The sequence below is a fragment of the Rhopilema esculentum genome, chromosome 12 (assembly GCF_057945365.1).
Source record: "Rhopilema esculentum isolate cy_ngs chromosome 12, ASM5794536v1, whole genome shotgun sequence".
NCBI classification, from domain to species: domain Eukaryota; kingdom Metazoa; phylum Cnidaria; class Scyphozoa; order Rhizostomeae; family Rhizostomatidae; genus Rhopilema; species Rhopilema esculentum.
Genome location: NC_142826.1, coordinates 1,539,513 through 1,561,207, shown reverse-complemented (window position 1 = coordinate 1,561,207; position 21,695 = coordinate 1,539,513). Strand labels below are relative to the sequence as shown.

Sequence of the window (21,695 nt, the reverse complement as noted above, 5' to 3'; positions counted from 1 at the left end):
AGACTTGCCACATGGAGTACCACCCCTATTATGCGTGGTCCCTGCCCCCTCATTATAAAGTTTAGCCCTAACTAGTAAAGCTTTAAGATTCTTACATCGTTTGAATGATATCAAAGGTGGCTGAGGGAACACGTTCCTATGCTCTTCTGATGTTGTCAGCATAGAATGAAGTCTCCCGGCCACCTTGCCCAAATTATTCAAGGCTGGATGGTATGTGGTAACAAATGGAACCCGCCCATTCCCACTGTGTTCATGTTTCTCATTAGCCTTATCCAGTAGTGTAACCCTATCCTGCTTACGTGCCTTATCTATCTGTTCTGTTATAAGTGATTCCTCATACCCCCTTGCCTTTAATCATCCAGCCAAATCCTTTAACCTATCCCGTAACTGGCGATCGTCCGAACAAATCCTACGTAACCTTAAAGCCTGACTATAGGGTATCGCCTTCTTGGTATGCCATGGGTGACAAGACTTCTTATGTAAATACTGATGTGTATCAGTAGGTTTACAAAACAAGTCTGTCGTTAGGACTCCCCCCTCACTTACACTAACCTTAACGTCTAGAAAACTTATACTCTCCCTAGAGTGCTCTCCTGTAAAGTTAATGGTATCGTGGCTACTGTTAAGAAAGCTGATGAAGGTCTCAAGCTTCTCTTCGCCATGTGTCCAGATAAAGAAAACATCATCGATGAATCTCATCTAGACCATTGGTGTGTCCACTGATTCCTTCAACAATCTTTCTTCCAACCCAGGCATAACCTACCTCTTCTGAACTTACTGCGTTGAATAATCTTAAATGTGATAGGAGCATAGTTATTAAGGAAGCGGACAAGGGATCAGCGGTTGTAGTTTGGGACAGGGGGGACTATATAATAGAGGCTAACCAGCAATTAGGTTATAAGCAAGTTTATGAGTGAAAGCTATTTGATGGTGTCAATCTATTTTCTTGTGTCGTTGTTAAAGTTTTCAGCTTATACAACAAAAAAATTTTCAAATTGGGACATCATCTCTCAGCTTTTTCTTCCTGGTATTTCTTATTATTTTAGTAAATCAAAACGCCTTGTACCCTCCCAATAATTTCATGAAATGGATCCTAATCTGGACAGTTACCGCCAAGCCCATAGCCTGTGCCGTAGACCCCCCCCCCCCTTCCAAACGAAGAAGGGAGGTCTTCGGCGTAGGCTACCAAGCCCAACGCTATCGGCGGGTTCCGCAAAAACAACCCGCAACTCCTACCCCGGTTCGCCCCTGGTATCTACTTTGTGCGAAAATCATTTTGATTTAGCGTGCGATCTTATTAAAAAAGAAGAGGTGGTGTGTTACAAGGTGACTCTTGTTCTTTTCGCCTTTAGAATTGTTGGGTTCTTTATGTAAATCTTTCTCGCTTGCTTGCTATTTGGCAAGTGCGCCTTCGGCGCCCCTATAAAGTGAGAGTTCATTTTGGCGCCCCTGATATTTGATCGGCAATGGGGGCAATTGCCCCCTTGCCCCTTCTGCCAACAAGCCACTGAAAAAGATTAGTATGAATAGTAGTCAAGCTCTAAAAAGGGAAGTTTGTGTTGTCTTCTAAGAAAGTGAAAAGCAAAACACCAGTAAGTTGAGAGGCAAACACGTGAGAATAAAGTGGAAAGTCAGTCTTTTGTAAAAATAGAGCTGTTTGGATGCAATGAAATGACTTTCGGAACCTTTTTAAAACCACACTCTCAATTTTATGTCAAAACGGTCTATTTGGCAAAAGGGCACATTTTGTCTTTTTAATTTTCGTCTGAGATGAAGCATGCGAAGAAACTAGAAAGTGTGTCAATATGGGGTCCTTGACAAAATATGATAACAAGTGATTAAACAAAGTGCGGTACGCAGTGATGATGCGTGTTCTGTAACTAAAATTTGGAAAGTTCCATAAAAAAGCATGCTTGAGCTTCACATTTTGATACGAAAGAGTGAATGGAGACTGGAGGATGAGCAGTAACTCGCTTGCGTGATATCGCAAGCGAGGTTGCGTCATCGGCCTAGCACGGCTTAAAATGGCTGTTGCAAATAGTGGAAGCCGAGTGGATACAATTTACAGAGCTGCTATTCAAGCTCCTAAGTTCTTTTCAAAGGGATTGGGAGATATACGGCTGCTTGAACGTATATTTAAGCTTATGAACAGTGTGAGACATGAAAGATATACGGCCTGGGAGAACGGAGATGGCTCAGTTATCGACCAGTGTTTTAACATTTGCCGTAGATCCGATATTAAAATTCTAGGGTCTGGGAAGAACGGTATTGCTGATGTTTTTGAATATGAGTTCAAGTCACCTTTGACAAAAATTCTTCCGGGTGCTTTACCAAAGGAAAGCGAAAGAGTCAGGTTCCAACTTGTGTTGCCTACCAGCTGGAATAGGAACGGAGAGAAAAGCGGTAGCAAAGTGCCAGAGAGAAAACCGCTTTGTATACATCTTGCTGGGACTGGCGACCATTACTACTGGAGACGGCGTCACTTCATGGCATTACCGCTAGTAAAAGAAAACGATGTTGCATCAATTATTCTAGAAAACCCATTTTATGGCACAAGAAAGCCGAAAGGACAGAATAAATCAGGTTTGAGATATGTCTGTGACTTGTTTGTCATGGGAGCAGCATTGAAATTCGAGGTCATGGCATTGTTGGCGTGGTGTGAAAAGCAAGGATATGGACCTCTTGGTGTCACTGGAATATCAATGGGAGGCCATATGGCATCAATTTCTGCAACATCTTGGAACAAACCAATTGGGATTATACCATGCTTGTCGTGGAGCACAGCTGCCCCAGTGTTCACTCAGGTAGCTTTGAATTTGTATTTTTGAATTTGTTTTTGTATTTGTTTCTACCTAGCATCCAAAGGTGGTTTTTAGGACACTGAGAAGCTTCTGCTTATCAAGCACTGTCCTGGTCCTTCCTCTCTATGTTACCACACCTCTTGATTCCTACGCCTGAAATTACAGGGAGCTCTCCTCACTCTGGGAGAAAGTTTGTTCATGCAAGGGACTCGAACCAGGGACCCTTAGGGCCAAAGTCCCAGCTATGATAGAATATTTTACAATCCTCTACATAAGATGATACATCACTTCAATCAAATATTATTCAACATTATTAGAGCCATCATCTTCGTTAATAGTTCATTTACAGATTTTATCTTAACAAACGTCTAGTTGATAACTTATGTTGTACAGGGCTCTTCAGCTCTACTGTATTTACCAATGTAATGAAAGTATGTTCAAATGGATTTGTCTATGTTCAGCAAGGGAACTCTAGAGTAGCAAAATAATAAAATTAAACATCAAACAGCTTTGCCCTCAGTATCAATAGCAAAATACGAAAAAATCATACTTTAATTTGGCCCAAAGTGGCAGCCCAAAATTGCTAAAAATTTGCTTCTGGAAGTAAATGTTTTTGTGCATCTTGGTGAAGTGAACTGCTATTTTAAGCAAATCAGTAGGTATGAAATAGTATTTCAGAAATTATGAGGCTCTTAAATGGTTCGGGTCAAAGTTTCGAAAAAATATTGTGCCTGCTTGAGCCCCCAGAAAAGTAGGACAGAGTTTGCTTTGATGGTTGAAATTATTTTCACTCATTATGCTGGTCATAATTCAATGGAATCAGCAAAAAAATCATGGGGAAGCATTGGGAATTTGGAATTGCAGGGAATTAGAAAAGTGCTTAAATTTGACAAAATAATTAAGAAATATATTTCATTACTTCTTGTCAGTAGTGCAGACCAACATTAAAACCATATATTTGAAATGCTGTAAGATATCAAACTGAAATTTCCAGAATATTTCTCTCGAATATATATGAAAACTTTCACAAATTTTGAAATGCATATGGTGCATAAAAGTCTAAGATGGTGCACTTGGGTTCCCTGCAAAATTTTGTCCATATGGCATGAAATGACTCAGCCATATCAGCCAAATCATTAAGGTTTACTTTTTTGTCATTTGAATTTCTTTAAAGTCTAAGATTTTTGCTCTTTCTGTTCTTACATTTATTTTTCTTAAAGGGTGTCATGAAATACAGTGTATCTTGGGATGTGCTGCAAGAGCAATTAAAATCTACACCTGAGTATGTGGACTTGCTTGAGAAATACTCAAAAGAATATTGTGAAAAATTGAACAGCAGGTCTAAAAGCCTCAGTAGTATTGGCAAATTTCCAAAGCACATGGAAGCATCAGGAAAAGAAGATTTACTCAAAATCGTTGGTGAAAGGAACACAAAACATGCAGATAAGTTTCGAAATTATGATGTTGACAAGAAAAAGCTTGGAATATTTGCAGTTGATTTTGACTCCTTGCTTAGGCTTGACAATTTAACAAGTGGTTTGGTACATAGCATTTCAGAAAAGCTCAACTTTGACCTTCTTAGACAGTACTCTTTGATTGACAGTGGCAACACAAATGATGTCAATCAAGATACTATTGACTATATGGATTCTATATTTCATGAACTTACACATCTAGAAAAATTCACTCCACCACACCCAGAATCATGTATGATCTTTGTAACAGCCAATCATGACAGCTATGTGCCCATGAATAACTTTAGGAGTCCTGCAGAAGTATGGCCTAATGCTGAGATGCGTAGTATTGACTGTGGACATGTCATGGGTGTTTTGAGATATCAAAAAATGTTTAGAGATGCCATCCGAGATGCTTTGAGTAGATTATGATAGCCTTGTAGTTTAAAAATAGTTCAATTTAACATTTTCAGTAAGAAATTCTGGATATTAAGTTATGCAGGCCCTAAATAAAGATGCCTTTTTGCAACACAGTATTAAATTTTAAGAACAACATTTCGAAATTGCATCACTTATTCAACGGCTCCAGTAGCTTCTGTTTAAGTTGAATTACCAAAGTTCTTTAAAGTGCCTGTGACATGATTTTTTTTATTCTCTTAATTGAAGCGTTGCACTGCCCTTATAGTAGATCTGAACTTTTTTTTTTAAATAAAAGCGTTTTGATATTGAAATTAAGCAAAATAGTGCGGCCTAGCCAAGTCGCTTTATCATCATTCGCCATTCTCTTGTGACGTCATGGGAGGAACTCGTTATTGTAACAATGTAAGCGCTACCTTCAAAAATCTTATCCTCCCTGCCACTACTTTCTTTGGAAATATCGCTCATCTTGAACCTGTTAGATTTCCCTCATTGACTACGATACAAAAACTTGAAGGAGGAGGCGATCAGGTCCCTCCTGTGATGTCACTTTCTACTCATTCTGAAAACCATAACTCCTTCACTTCTCACGAAACGTAAAAACTAACCTCAGAAATGAAAATAACAGACATTTTTACATAAGAATAGTTATATAAACCCAAAAGTACGAAAATCATGTCACAGGCACTTTAAGGTCCTTGTTGATATCAATGTTAGAAAATCTTTATCATGGAGACAGGAATCTACAAAACAAAGAGTCTAGTAAAAGGCTGTCTGAAATATTCCTCTGTAGATTACTTTGAAATTTTCTTAAGTCACCCTGCCCTTTTCCCTTCACAGGCCAGTCATTCTGTTTGGTTGTTGAATTAGGAATGGAGAGTCTGAACTCAACAAATTGTGACTCATACTTCCACTCTCTATGACAACATATGTTTACTTTGGCTGTTCAACACCCCTTGAGTATACTGAGCCTGAAAAGAGGTTACTTTTAATGTTTGCAATCTTCCCACAAGTCTAGATAAAAGATTCTGCATATCACCATAAACCAAAGCAGCTATCACAGTGTGAATTCTATATATCTGCAGATTTCAACTTAGACTTCATGCATTAGTAGTGTCAATAGTTGTGACCATAATAGTGACCATACTAGTGACCATAGTCGTGACCAGTGACCATAGAAGTGATCAAATTTTCTTCAGAAGCTTAGCTAAGGCACTGCTGCAGTAAATCAATCAGAGCTGTAAGATAAAAATAATTTCTTAATAAGATAAATATAAATACTTTTTGTAAAATTTGCGAAATGTTGATAGTAAAATTTATTTTCAGAATTTGCTATGCATTTAACTCTAAATGTGTGTTGAAATGCCAGTGTATGCTTTACTTAAATTGAATTCTAATTGAATTTTTAAGACATTTATAAAAATGTTCAAATGCCATTCAAATAGCTCATTTTTGAGCCAAAAATCTTTAATATGCACAAATTAAAAAAAGAAATGGAGGATCACCTTTGATGGATTGAGCTCTTGTTTTGGCTAGTTATTGTCCAACACTCCCCAACATAAAAACAATGCATTGCCCCTTGATATGTTTATTGTTGGCCCTTTTGTGAAGGCAAAGCATTGTTTGAAATGTCATTCTTAATATAGGAGGTTTGTTAAAACTCTAGCTGAGTATAAGGTGGGAAGATTTAACTTCCCTTTTGGGTCACCAAAGCCAGTTGTGAAAACAGTTTTCCTGAAACAGTAGCCTGGCAAGATATTCTATCTTTGAGTGCATCAGGCAGTGTGCTCATTTAGCACCATGAATTCTGCACTGTTAAATAACTCTGAAGCCAGGTTTTATGAAGATACACAGAAAGAAAATATGTAGTCATATTTCTAGCAAGCATCTCATTTAGCACGCAGTTTAGACGAGCAACTCAGATTATTTGCTAAACTGGAAAGCGTATAAGTCAAAAGCCCTGATGTATTTTCTGATTGGTCGACTTTTTATGTAACTAATTGTTCACGCACCATTGTCAGTAATAGACATATCTGGCTGCTAGGTGTCGCCATGATTTCGAGGGTATTCTCTACTGCTTTTGTCCTTCTCTAAATATATTTGTCATTTACGAAATACTGTGTAGTGTTTAGTCCTAACATCAGTTATTAGCTACTTCAACTTGTTTTGGCGAAAATATACTGTATACCCTCGACTGTATGTGGTCTTCATCAAATGAATCTTTTCCACAAATCATTCTGGTATCGGAATCTTAGTTTCTGTATTGGCACAATCCTTTATATTTTCTTGTATACACCTTCTTGTCACTTGACGAAACCGACGGATATGCAAAATGTCCTTTGATGACATTTGTCTGTTCTTTTTTGACTGACTTCGCGTGTGACGTAGATTTCTCCTCTTCATAATCGGTGTTCTTCAATTACGAGAAAACTGCTATCTTGTCTTCATCAACTTCGACTCCAGAAAATCAGCACAATAAAAAGCAACATGCTGAAAAGGAGAGGAAAATGAAGATTGTTTTTGGTAATTGGTGAGTTTAGAAAACCATTATTGCTTATACTTAATGGGAAATTTTCGTTGCCTAATTTTTAAGAATGTTTTCTAATGTTAGTCGAAGTTAGCTAATAGGAAAGAAATATTGCCTCGCAGACATGGTATTTGTTTGTAATGAGATTTGGTAAAAAGGCCTTTGCCACAAAAGAATCAATTCTTTCTGTTAACTCTTAAAATATTAACACAATCGTAAGGTATTAATATTTTTTGCAATCATTTTTACCAGCATGCCAATATTGTCATTGCACTGTAATGGTATCTCAGTGTCCCTTCCATTTTTTTGCAGCATGTCGCATCTTTTGGCTGGATCAATTGGTTGCAGAATAAATTCAGAATCAAGTCAATCTCCTGAAATGAAGTTGCGCAAGTTTAATTTCGAGGTGAGTCACTTGTTCAACTCCCTTTATAGTGGTAAACCATGGCCTTGACCGTGAAAGATTATGCACAGAAGGAACGCTGGAGTTTAGCTTGGAATTGATAAGCAAAGAGTCTGAATACCTCTCTTGGATAGTTTTTAATTTTTTTAGATAGTTATCAGGGATTATTTAAGATTTGATCAAGCATTCATCTATATTCTGGGCTTAAAAGTTAAGGATACATACCGCATTTTTTATATTTTTCCTGTGCTCGCTATCACTATCTTCAGTTCTGGCCATTTCATAGCTTGCTTCCATTATTCTAATACTGGCTGATTTCCTTAAAACAAGAAAATTTGATCTAGATGGATTTTCTTGGTTCATTTGAAAAAATGCATGTTTTCGAAGCTAAACTGATTGAGCTATAAATCCGACATTGATTCAAGGGGGGGGGATCGAAATTACAGGGGCAACGTAAAGTCCGTAGCTCATAATCTGCTTAATTTCATCTGGTGTTTAAAAAGAATCTTTTTACTTCTCTTGAATTTTAACTAATTGTCTGTCATATTTTCCTCCAAACCTCTTCAAATTGTTGCTTAAAACTGCAAAACGCGGGTCCTTACATGATGGATCTGGCAGCAAGGTTTGCCTCTTGAATTGTTTCGTTTGCTTTGTTTGAAATGTTTCTACCATAATGTGACACTGAAACAGGCTCTGAAAAAGTAATATTGACAATGAAGTGGTATTATGGCAATGTTTTGAAAAGGGAAAGTTCTTCTATTAGCAAATATTTGAAATTTATTTACCTTAGCTTCTGTGCGATTTCTTGTACAGTTAGGTTTTAGCTCGCAAATTTAATTTTATGCTGCATTTATCATGTTTCTTTTGGTAGATTTGATGTTTATTTTAGGACTGATTGAAGAGAAAATGTTGTCGCCGCAATATCGTCGAGCATACTTAATTGAAGACAATAGTGCAGAAAGCTTTGCCTTAGTCAAATGTAATGGTTCTTGTAATGTTCCCATATGAGTCCAATAACAATTCAATTATATGATAAATTTAACTTCAACGCGGCCTTTTGTGTTAAGTCATTCCAATTTATATTGGCTTGGGTGTCGTACAATATAATGTATCAATTTAACTTGAAATAAGGTTAAGTTGAACGAGTGAAATAAGAGAGAATTTTATAAACGACGTTTCGAGCGTAGCCTGCTATCAAGCTCATTTCATTTTTGGTGAGTTCATTTCTGTTTTTCCTTGCTCATAATGCATTATTCAATGTTTTTTTAGTAACTAAAAACCCTCAAATACCTTCGAGTTTCCATACAATTCGAGGTTGAATTTTGCCAAGCACCTTGTTTCGCTGGATTTGTGATAATTTGCTAAGAAATCTTTTATGTTCTGTCAGATTCTCTGGTGAAAAAGCAAGAAATATTTTCTAGAATATCTGTTTATGAACTTTCATTTTTGCCAACTTTGATCATGCGTGGTGTAGTTGGCGATTTGGGTACTGACAACAAACCGTGCATTGCATTATGGTCCAATAATGATCCATGCTTTCACTAGAACAAGTGTCTTTTTAGCAAAAAGTTTGTGCCTTTAATAACATCATTAAATTAAAAAGTAAAATCCACTGTACACATCTGGTTGCTGTTTTTTAGACGTTTTCTCGAGGTTTTAAAATAGCGGAAACATAACATATGCTTCTATATTAGCTTTCTGTGCCCTTTTCTGGGAAACTGGGAAAGACTTTGATGTTCCTTTTTAAAACAGTTGTTGCCCGAGAGGCTTATAGTTGTGCTTTATTCTCAACATTATTTTTTACATTAGAACATTAGAACGAGCTAATGGTGACATGGCAAAAGTGGGAGGGGATTCTAGGGTAAGATCTTCGATGTTTCCAAAAAAAAAATTTATGGATAGTGATCTAATTAATTTTAATGGATAGATAATAGTAGATTTTTAATTGGCTAGTTTTGTTTTGCTTTCTTAACCCTCCAAGTAGTGGGCCTGTTTGACTTCGAAGTAAGGTATTTTGAAAATATTATGCACCTGAAAAAGGTCACTTTCAAAGAGAGCCTGCTCAAACAATACTGTGAACAAAATATGTTGGTTTTTTCTTGTCTTATTATAAATAGCTATTGTTTACAGAAAGTATTTATCATAAATAAATGTGTCATTAAAAGTGGGCCCAGAAATTTTCACGTTACCTCGATAAACTTCCATTGATGACTTTCCTTTTACCAGATTCTCCATCTATAAATAAATTCTTGAGTTATCTACAAGTCAGAAGAGTCTCTTTTGTTTCATGCTATATTGCCAGTTTTGTGACTTTGAGTGCAAAACATCAAAATGGCAAGATTCATACTAGGATTCAACAAGTGCCATTTTTGTGGTTTCTCTTGATATCTTAGCATTAGCTTATTGTAGCTTTTTGAAAATAAAACGTCGATTCAGGTAAAAAGTATAATTATACATATCTGTTTCTTAAATCGATATCTCGATTATGCTTCAAAATTCAAGAAGGCACTTAAATATTCAATGTGATGTTTTTATAGGGCAAAGTCGATTGGCAGCAAAATACAGCAAAAGAAATACCTGTCCGAAAGAGCTGATAACCAGACTTGGCACTTTGGTCTTTGCCTATCAATGTCGAATCGTGTAAGTAAGATTGGCAAAATTTGCAATTGTTTAGAGAGATACAGAGCGAAATGTGCAAATGTTATCTTCGTAGTCACCAGGACAATACCATGCCGCATACCCAGCCACAGTAACTCATTCATAAAACTTTAGATTGTGCCCTTTAAATTTGTTTCCTTCTATTGTAATCAACCAAAATAAGCTTCAAAATGGCTTTGGAAAAAGCAAACATTTAGTAAACTAAAGCTTTTCGCCTGACACTCTTCAGAGTTTAAAACGTCAGAACATAGACCGAAAACTCTATGCTAGGAAATATATATACCCAGTTGTGGATCGAAATAGGCCAATCAGAAACACGAGCACATGACTGTTGAGGTTGACCAGTATTACTTTAAAAACAAAAAGCCCTTACCCTTAAGTTCTATTTATAAGATTTTTAGAACTGAAATTGCTCACACTAGTACTATATGTGAGGGGGGAAGGGAAGTCACATGGTGACGACGGGTACTGGTACATGTCGTTCCAGGATTTGATTTTGCTTTAAAAGTACGGCTAAGCTTCAATAAACGAAAAAATCTTTCGTTGTCACTTGCAAGTATAATTCTAGACAAAATTTAACGTTTAGATTTGCTCGAGGGGTGATTCACTCTTGCCAATAGCGTACGAGATTCCTACGAAAACAAAAGGTTTTCCTGGAATTTTAAGATAGAACGATTTAGGATTTCCACCAAAGAGGTACGAAATTTTTATGGAGTGATTTGCTTCCAGATTTGCGAACAAAGCAAGTAATACCTGTTGAAGAATATGCTATGCTATATTTAAAAGGTTTTCTTTTAAATAATGAAAGGCATTTGTTCAATCAAATAAAATTTCATATTTACCTTTAGCCATAGTTTTAACAGTCGGTCAAGTTTTTCCTTTGATGCAGGAATCGTTTGAATTTCCTAGGAATCGAGAAATAATTTTGCATTAAAAGACATTTCTCTGCTATATGCAACATCTCCATCATGAAATTATCTCTTGGGAAATTAAGAATTTCTCCTAAAGACAAAGTTACATCGACTTAAACAGGATTAGGGATTAAGTAGATTATTCTTGGATTTGTTTTCCTTGTTATCTCTATACGCATCATGCTCTAGTGGATGATATCTAGCAAGTAATTGATTTCACTTTATGTATCCTACCACATTATAGTAGAATCAATCCCGAATCAACGTGACCTTACCAGCTCGATTCCTTCGTGAAAATCCGTGTAATTCATATTTTCTCTCTAAAATGAAAGGTGGAGACTTTGGCAAATTCCTAATTTTCAATATTTTGAGAAAAAAGCTCTTTTACTGAAAATACGATTGAATCAAATTCAGAGTGAAAGCAACAAGCTCTTTTGTTTCAAGTGTGAACAATATTTTATTCTTGAAGTTGCTAATTGGGCTACAGAGGCTCATTACAGCTCAGAAAATCTATTGAGTTTTCTGCAGCAAGCTCGATATTTTTCTTCAACGCCAATGAAAAGATCATTTGTAACCAATTATCTTACTGTCATACAAGATTCATTTCTAGCTCCTTTTCTACCTACCGTATTATCTATTTCCGTTAGACTTTGATTCCGTAATCTTTCTTCAAGCGTGTGATATAGTTTATGTAGTTTCAAATCACCAATGAAGTATACTTTGTTGTTTCGTAGACAAATTTCTATCTCACTAGAAGCAAGAGCACAGCAAATGAAAACCCATTCTTATTAATGTTGTACCCAAGCTACAGTAAGCCGCATTTTCTCAAATTCAAAGAACAATTCAGGCAACTGCCTGATACCTCGATTGCAAATAAAAACAAGACGGACCATGAGTGAATAAACACATCCAGCCATTTTTTAATATTAAGGACAGCTTTTGATATCAAGACAACGAAGCACAGTTTGCCAGGAAAGTTTAATTGAAAGGTTCCTAGTGACGGACACAGTCCTCTTTGCCAAAGCTGTAGTTGTTCGACTTTTGACTCGTAGAAGAATTCCAGGAAGGATTGAAATTAGACTTTTGCTTTTTTCTGATTTTTCTCTTTTTCATTGAAACTCAATTCTAACAGTCTAGCATGCACCAATGACCTTAATAACTTTAAATTATTGTTGGATAGACAATGGCTATTCTTGAATAGACAATGACTTCAAAATCACTTTATGCTTGCTAATGCTTCAACATTATCTTGTTGATGCAATGATTTTAGATACAATACCTTCGATATCCACAAACGAAAAAATAGTTATAATGTTTATTGAATCCTTTGTTCACATTTTTTAGAGACCTTTACCTCGTTAAAATCACATCGTATTAAGTCACAGAAAGTGCGTGAAGTAGTGAAGTTATTTGAGTTGTGCCTCGTACTATGTAGCTACTTTGTGTCGTTACCAGCAAGCTCTGCCCATTCAAAGTTAAATTTATAAATTAACATCAAAACGGCTTTGAAAAAAGCAAACATTATACAACATACTTAAAGCTTTTTCGTCTGACATTCCTCAGAGCATAAAACGTCAGAATAAGGGTCTGAAAGAACACGATGAAAAATATATACCCAGTTGAACAATTTTTTTGCGGTACAGAATTTGAAAATGGCTTTGAAAAAAGCAAACATTACCCAGTTGTGGATCGAAATAGGCCAATCAGAAAAACGCTAATTCTCTTATTGATGCAATGATTTTAGATACAATACCTTTGATATCCACCACCTTATTCTGACGTTTTATGCTCTGAGGAGTGTCAGACGAAAAAAGCTTTTAGTATGTTGCATAATGTATAATGCTTTTTTCAAAGCCATTTTCAAATTCTGTACCGCAAAAATTTTTTTCAAATTAATATCAAATGTGTTCCAGTTCATAGTATAAAAGTAATGCTATTGTACCTTCTTTTGTAGACATGAATCTCGCAAGCCTTTGGTTTCCAGGTATCACCAACCCATTGTCCTTCCGCAAATAACAATCGACAGTTGTCTTTTTCTAAAGAAAAACTTCTTGCTTAACAAAAGTGACACGTTGGGGTTGTTTTGTCTCAGCAGTTACAGAAAAACGTAAGTTATTTATTGGTTTCAAAGACTGTTAAAGGTTTAAATTTATATTGTAACAATGTAAGTGTAAAAGATATCGGTTATCATAACTCGCTTAGAAATATCCATGATAGAAGGTTTCACCGAACTTTATCGTGTACCCGGTATATTCTCATCGGACCTGCTTTTCTATTTTCGCTGAGCTTCCTTCGTAGAGATCCTTTGCAGAATAGTCCACGAACCCTGCTGTGGACTTTTAAAATTCGACCTTGATAATTGAAGCTAATGTTGCAGGGTTGAAGACTTTGTTTAGTAACTGAAGCCGATAGGCATAGATATATACTGCGTCTTGCAAGTTTTATTACCTGCTCAAAGCTTTTTATTACCTTTTATTACTTGGATAATTTGAGGCTCAAGTGTTCTCAATATTTTTCTTGTATTTATATTGACTTTTCGACATTTAGATACCATAAATGGTTTCTTAGACTAGTGAAAAACATTCTGCATGACATTTTTAGCTGCACGATTGATTAGCTTACAAAATCTGCTCTGTTCTGTTAACACACGAGTAAATTTTCAAACACACATTGTTTTTTCATTGAATTTTCTGTATGTTCTAACGCTGTTCTTATGTCTTGGCAAATCGAGCTTAGGTGTTCTTTTAAAGTGTGTTCTTATAAGAATGAATGTAGCGGTGTAAAGATGACCATAGTTAAAAGCTCACCCTGCATCAGAGAGTACGCAAGATACCAACTGAACGTCATCAGCAATGCGACGCCCATTACCAACTCGCTGGTGTATCTTAGTCTCTCTTTGATTGACTGCCATGGTGGATGGTCTCGTTCCGCGTTTGCTTGGTCCACTGCACTTGCTTTTTCTGTTAAAAAAATATTCCTCTATCAACCTCTTTCCCTTTGGCTTACTTAGAATAACCTGTTGTGGGCTCAAAAACACTATGGCTCACTTAGAGCAGCCTACGGAAAATTTGAAAGGCCCCTCTAATAGAGAGTTTTGTATTCTTTGCATTTCCTAATAAAATCTCTAAAGCAACAACTGTATCAGCTGTATAGGAAGAACTTTTACGAAATATTTTTGTGGATTTTCTCTACAAAATTCAGTTTGGAGTGTTGCATTGGTGCTGGGTCAATAAAATGAATATCTTTTCGGTAACGAATGTCGAGGCGGCGCGTTAGAGAGGTGTCTCCGCTTCTCCGCTTCTCCGCTTCTCTGCATCTCCGCTCCTCTCTTCCATTTCCGCGCTCTAATTTTCGTGGCTCTGGTACCCATTGTAGCGCCAAGGTTGCCTGCTTTCACCGATGCTATTTGACATAATTTCTATAAAGTTTTTGGTAGAATAGGCCAGTGGTGTCAAAAAAACCTAATTGTTGAGTTGAGCAATACAGTATAGAGTTTTGCTGATAACGAAGCAATGCAAAGTAGGAGAGAGAATTTCCTCCAGAGTTCAATAGACGAAGTAAATGCTACAGTAGGAGCATATGGGATGAGGGTCAGCATTAAAGAAGGGCAAATTGATTTGGAAGAGCAGAATCTATGTCAATCCATTTCAATGGAAAGAAGGTGGATGAGGTAACGTTATGCACAAATGAAATGAAATCACAACTAGCAATTGCCCCAACTCGGTATTTCGGAGCAATAAATTTGAGGACGTCCACCCAACCGATTTTGTGTGGTCATTTTGAGAATTAGGATATTTTAATGGTAGAAACTTTTATTGAATCTTGTCCGTTTTAAACTTTAATTAGCTTTCATTTTAAAACACATGAAGCTTTTCTCAAAATCAAGGAACGCTTTGAGAAGAGATCGAAAATTGACTAGACTCGGATGTTTAGCTTAGCTTAATAACCATACAATACCATCTGTATTTTCGAATGTGACAGATAAGAAAACCTGATGTTTTGAGTGTACACAAATGTTTTGATTCCACAACGCTCGTTATCGTGCGATAGCCTGTCCTATTATCTTACGTTATCAGCAATATAGTCAACAGGAATCAAAATATGTTTCTATTTTCTTCATATCCAACAACAAATTATTTATTCTAAGTGTAGAAACTAGAAGATAAACCTTTTTCTGGTTCCTTTTCCTGGTTTTTTAGCATTTTATCAACCAACGTGCACTTCATGTTTGTAGCAACAAGATATATACCCAACAACAACAAACCTGCAAACCTTTAATTGAAACCAGTCCAAAAACACGTTCTGATCATTATCTTTGACCCATGTCGTGATCACGTGCACTGGTATGCCTGATGTACTTCCATTGATTTTTTTCATTGTCCTACATTTTGGGATGGAAAATATTTAAGACTTCAGTGAGAAGAAGAGCCATTTTGAAACCATTTTAAGTGAGACGTAAGACAAGAATTGAAGTAAGGTTTTAATGATTGAGACAAGCTACATCGACAGTTAATCTCAGGAGCTTCATGGCTTTAGTTTCGTAGATTAAGACAGAAAATTTGATAAATGACATATCCAATTTGGGCGTGGCTCATTTAAGTTTTGAAAAGCAACGTTAATCCAAGGAAGATGTAGTTTTCTTGTTTGATAAAAAATTTGCCTGATGGAATAAACTGACAAAAACTAATGGAATAGACAGAACTGGAATTAAGTCACTGCAAATTTTGAAAAGTATTATGAATGTTATTTTTCATTAATCATGCCATGGGGAATTGTCTCCTGCACGGTACGGGAAATTGTATAAACAATTTCAGTATTCAACGGAAATTTCAATACGGAGAAACAATAAACAGTATTCAAAAGTTTCAAACTAAGTCAGTTCTCCTTGGGGCAAATTCACGCATCAAAAATACGCCGATCACGTAATCACGCCAAAATACTTTGAACCCCCTTCAAACTTAGACCCCGTTTACACGCGTTTTTTTTGCCGCTTCCCAAATAAGGTTCGCAGCCTCTCCGTTTACACTGTACCGGTACGACCTAAATTTAATGGTAGAACATTGTTTAGAATAAGCTGTATTTAGTCAACCGAGGCTTTTATTTTGCCACCAAAATCAACAATCGAAATTTTATTGAGAGCAAAATTTGGAGAAGAAGGCCAATAAAAACTTCACTTGGACGGACGACGAGGTGGCTTTAATTCTCTGTTATTTTAGAAATAGTCAATATGTTTTAGACTACAAAACTGCCAAGTCCAATCAAGGCTTAGACTTAGACTGGGACACAATACAAGCTTTTTCTGTCATCGTCTTTTCTTCAGAATTTTTCTTTATCCTTAGGAGTTTGATGTACTACCATCGAGAATAGATTGTAAATGGCGTTGGCGAAGACGGTGATAACAATCGTCTCGGTTCCACAGTGCTAGTGTAAACGGAAGGGTGGACCGTGACAGTTTTGTCACGGTTTCAAACTTGCACGGGACAGTGTAAACGGGGTCTAACACTTAGCGCAATTTAAACCGAAGAATGGCAGCTTTCATTCTTTTTAAAACCGAATTTAGCACCACGAATTCTCCTGTATATTTATTTGCAAACGAAGCAGAAAAGCCCTAAGACCTACATGAAAACTTTTCCCACAAATCCCTAAAAGTATTTGGAGCTGATTTCAACTCAGACGTAAATCCAAGGGTGCAGTGGGACCTCTGTTGTAGGCTGGGCATACTGACTGAATTTCCTGACCATAATTCTTTTAACTTGAAATCAAGATTAGTTATTTATTTTCGAACTTCCTATAGTTGACATTTGCCCCTAGGCCGCTGCGCACCTTCAGAGATCGTAGTAAATAAGCGAAGCGAGCTGCGAAGTATTCAGAATTACTTTGCTCAATAAATAGACAAAAATGGAACAAAGAAAAATCATAATAATTTAATGTGAAAACCTAAAGTACAAGGAGCAACTGTGGTAAAATTGATTCGTGTTTATAAAGTGTTGTTGAAATGATTTACCAAAGAAAGAGCAAAGTTCATCAATGCGCTGGAAGGTTAAATCTCTAATTTGTATCTTGTTCCCCGCTTGCCATGAAACACAGGTGACTATACACTGTGATCCCATAATTCTTGTTCTTTGGTTGGCCTTGAAGATCAATCTTTAAAAACCAAAATCGATGGGCAAAAGTTGAACCGAAACACGATTTCTTTTCATACAGCCTGGAAGATGGCTTTCCGTCTAGCTGACATATTTTTGCTGCACGATTTCCACAATGTTTTTTCTTATCTATGGTTACCCTACAAACGGGTTAACACTGTTGACAACATCAATGAAAATCTCCCCCCCCCCAATATCGAGAATGATGCTCTCATTCGACTGCCTCTCCTACAATTGCTTGATGATCCAGGTGAAAGCATCGAGAAAGCATTGAATAACAACGGTCCTAGCACAAAGCCTTGGCGTACACCAATCTTTTTCTTTCAATCGCTGTATGTTCTGTCTTTTGAAATCTATCTTAAGATTCTATAGGCCAAAACCTTTCGCCATGTCTCCCAATGTCATGTCTGCAAAACCCAGTGTCATCTGTTTCTCCATTGAGCACTGGAATACCTTAGACATCGTTGACACTACATAAGTGAGCCTATATCTGATGATAGAGAATGACCTAAGATGAAAGACAATCACCAAATGAAATTCTAAACTTTTGACTCAAACCACAAAATTCAGAGAGATTTCTGTGCAACAACTAACCCCCGCACCCCAACAATTTATACCCCTGCCTTATAGTCTTCACAACATTCTTTTTCTTAAAGAATCGCCTTAGAAATCCATTACTTGAAATAAGGGGCTGCATGACATTCCAATTTCTTCACCACGCTACACCAGGTGCTTCTATTAACATGGCTCAAAAGGCAAAAGATCTTTATCCTTGTTTGTTTTGTGTTTGAATTTAATATAACTCTAAACGCTAGAAATTTCAGTGCTGCAGTTCGACAGGGTCATCTTCCTGCAGCTGCATTTTATTTACTACATCGACAGGCAAAGTTAGTGTTTGTCTTTGGATGAGCCCGTGTAATCCTCTCCCATTGCATTAGTCCATTAGCAAGCAAGTTTGAACTGGAGTGGATTTGTAATGAAATCGAGGTCACTGAAAGTCATTGGAAGTTAAAGTAAGGATTTGCAATGTTTAGCAAAGCAAATTTACCAAGAAAGACAATCATTGTCAGTATGTTAATGATACTACGCTGCAGGTGCTGCTGGTGTTTAAATTGTTCAATTCAAGCATGGTGTTACTGTAATTTAGCTAGAATGAGTCACCTGTATAGAGCCTAATGATATGTGTGTGCAAGAGAAAATTCGGTGATATTATATTTTGTTAAAACAGGCTATCTAGATGCAAATCATGTTGCAATAGAGAGATTAACTGGAGTTGAATATGGAATGTTTCCATAAATAATGTTTACAGTCATTTTCTCAGTACGGAAATGAGTTTGTTTCCTTTTCAGTCTAATGCTTCTTATTGGCAATGAAAGGACACAATAGTAACAAATAAGAAAATATCGAATTAGGATGGGTTGATCCAAGGTGTTATCTGTTGAAAAGCGATGATGCACCATGTTTAAGAGTGCCCAATAACAGGCTCATCTGAATTTAATTCAGAAGCAATAACTTACGTGTGTCACGCCATTCTAAACATGATTAACACGAGTCATGTTGGTTTGTACCCTGGGTACTAGGACCACAAAGTTTCGAGCGAGGAAATAGAAGATAGGAGCGGAGAAGCGGAGGAGCATTCTGAGAAGCATCTTTTTGAGGGGAAGGTTTCCTTCTCCTCAGCTCGAAATTTTGTGGCTCTGGAACCCAGGATAGTTGGTTTGGATTAGCGTGCCTGAAAAGTATTCCTATTTTCATCAGGCTTTTACTAACTTTTGAAGAGTATCTTGGCCCATCTTGATCAAGCTAACCTTAGAACCAGATGAAAAAAGATTTAAGTACAGTAAATAGAAATCTAGGCGGAGAAGCGTAGAAGCAGAGAAGCGGAGGAGCGTCTAGCTGAGAAATTTGAATTTGACTTCTTCTGTGATAGACGCTCCTCTGTTTCTGCATTCCTTTTTTTCTATTTCCGCGCTTGGGTTTATGTGGCTCTGGTTTCCTGGGTACGATCAAGCTTGCAAGGAATAAAGGATAAAGCCGCCCAAATTGTGGTTCAGGTTTTATGAATAACAAACAATTTTTTTGCAAAGATAAATGTTTTGTACATCCAATGGATTTACTTAGCTGTTTTTGTTCAGGCATGCTTCTGGAACCTCTGCAGGCCCTTTGTTGTAGGGGGTGTGTTGGGTGTAAAACTCCCCTCGAAAAAAATGACATTGCACAAACGAGAAGTTTTTTGCTATATAGGGGTGTTTAGTCAGCAAATGTCCAAACTTGTCGGCAAATAAAGGATTGCTCACCCACTTTGTCGGCAATGGGGCTTGAAACCCTCTTTGAGCAAAATAGCTAAGGTCAGGCTTGAATCTTTGCTGCATAAAGGAGCAGTTAAGTTTCTGCTCAAAGATTGGACTTGCTACAAGTTACTGTCTCTCTCTCCATTTTTAGTCCGAAACCCCCGTTGTCTGATTAGTCTGGAAATTGCGAAATTTAAAACATAAAGAAAGGAAAAAAGAAGAAGAAGGGGGCTGGAGATCTTCGGACTGTTAAGAGAGTGAGAAGAAGGAGAGGGAGAGACTTGTGACAAGTCTTCCAAAAGAACTAAAGCCAGTGCCCTAAAGCCAGTGCCCAAGAAGCAATCTTAAATCATTTAGGAAAATATAAAAAGGTTTGTGTTTTTTGAAAAATAAAAAAATTCAATCAGCCAAAATTACATTGCATTGTATTAAATTGAAAAAGTCTGAATGTATGTCAGCATCAACAAATTTTTTGCCACAACAGGGCTAAGAGGTAAGAGGACAATTTTACATTGCTGGCCCCCCAAGTCTTGAATCATTGGTGCTTCCCTGAACTAGAGAGCTCTGCAACATATAAATGCTTAATGTATTGAAAGTCTACAGAGGCATGATGAATCTTTCTTTCCGGAAGAAAAATTATTTCTGTGCTTAACGTCTGGATTTGAATAAACCTTCCATTTCCTTTTTGTTTCCGAAATCTTCTGCAATTCTCATCAAATTATCTTTAGCAATTGGAACATGCTATTCATCAATTGTTTTTGACTGTCTAATTTCCTATTTGGGAAGCAATGTTTCTACAAACCTTCACTGATTTACTTGGAACAGGATGGAACTAACAACTTTAATTTGCTAAGTTTGTGTATTACGTCATCTTCATTTGGACTGCTCCTCCTTTATTATGACATATCACTCGACAAAAGATTCAGAACAGAAAAATAAAAGAAGCTTGATATGGCACTAATATGGTTTTAAAACTTTTTACAGGAAATTCTGTTATATTCACACTCTATTTACATGGGAATATACAGATCTTGGAATATGGGCCAGACACTACACTTATCACAGCCCATACACGAAGCAGAAAATGAAGGGGGCGCTCAGCAAATCTGAAAATTTCTTTATCAATGCTCAAAACTATTTCAATTGGCGACAGTTTCAATTGAACGATAATATAGGATGAATTTAGCATGCACCACAAATCAATGAACAGCTACGTAAGAAAACCATGTTCAAACGTCAAAGGACCGAAACTTCGACGAAGAGAGGAGGTCCGGGGGTTTCTCCCAACCAGACAGACATTTGAAGACTATATGCCCCTTGGAACGTCTTAAAACTATGATTTCAACATGACTGGTGACACAGTCAATAGGCACCATTCCTGCTTGAAAGAAATATGTGGACAATCTTGGCCGATGTGTTTGGTATTGCCCTGCCAAAGTGTTCAAAGGCCACAGCCCCCACATAGGGACCTACGATGAACGGGCCTCGTTTTTAGAAAAAAGGAACTTTACACTGATAAATGGGCATTTTTGCTAAAAAATGGTACCTTTTACAAATGCGATACTTTTGGCAAAAATTGACACATTCTGAAAATTGGCGCAATTTATCTGACAAATGGTGTACTTTCAAATTCTTTAGAAAAATATGGGAAGTCATAGCTTCTTGGTGCCTCCAGGCTCTTACACCTATGGCTCTTACATCTATCTCTGTCGTTCTCTGCTGCTTGTGGTGATGTCATCTTTATTTATGTGCAAATACCAAGCAGCGAATGACTATCTCTGGCTCGTTCTTGGAGAAAAAAGAATGAAGTAAAAGAATATGTTTATAAGCAGATTAATACCTGACGTCATGGTGTTTTCGTGCTTATTTCACGCAGGACAAGATATTTTTGTTGGATTTGAATATAATTTCAATAGAATTGAATAACTCGGAAAGAAAATTACAGCCAAAAGGTCTCAGGTTCGGCAGGAGCTCAATGAACATAAAGAAATGACTAAGATCTAAAAGGGATTCGTTATCTTTTATGGGCCTCTGTGACTGATGATGAAAACTTGTTATTTCAATTCAATTAAACTACAATTACAAACTTC

The 21,695-nt window shown here is 36.9% G+C and overlaps 2 protein-coding genes across 2 annotated transcripts; one reads left to right on the top strand and one right to left on the bottom strand.

Moving 5' to 3' along the window:
* Nucleotides 1–1,980: 1,980 nt before the first annotated feature.
* On the top strand, nt 1,981–6,108 carry LOC135681777 (cardiolipin-specific deacylase, mitochondrial). The gene is made up of 2 exons (XM_065196388.2): nt 1,981–2,804; nt 4,022–6,108. The coding sequence occupies exons 1-2, from the start codon at nt 2,025–2,027 to the stop codon at nt 4,685–4,687; spliced, it is 1,446 nt and encodes a 481-aa protein (XP_065052460.2). The 5' UTR covers nt 1,981–2,024; the 3' UTR covers nt 4,688–6,108.
* A 540-nt stretch (nt 6,109–6,648) lies between these two features.
* On the bottom strand, nt 6,649–15,530 carry LOC135681778 (N-acetylneuraminate (7)9-O-acetyltransferase). The gene is made up of 13 exons (XM_065196389.2): nt 15,340–15,530; nt 13,979–14,131; nt 13,114–13,207; nt 11,798–11,921; nt 11,447–11,491; nt 11,103–11,165; nt 10,180–10,224; nt 9,792–9,837; nt 8,893–8,994; nt 8,205–8,295; nt 7,828–7,921; nt 7,449–7,573; nt 6,649–7,162 (listed from the first exon to the last, which is right to left on the bottom strand). Exons 1-13 carry the CDS (start codon nt 15,395–15,397, stop codon nt 7,120–7,122), a joined length of 1,083 nt encoding a protein of 360 aa, XP_065052461.2. The 5' UTR covers nt 15,398–15,530; the 3' UTR covers nt 6,649–7,119.
* Nucleotides 15,531–21,695: the final 6,165 nt, after the last annotated feature.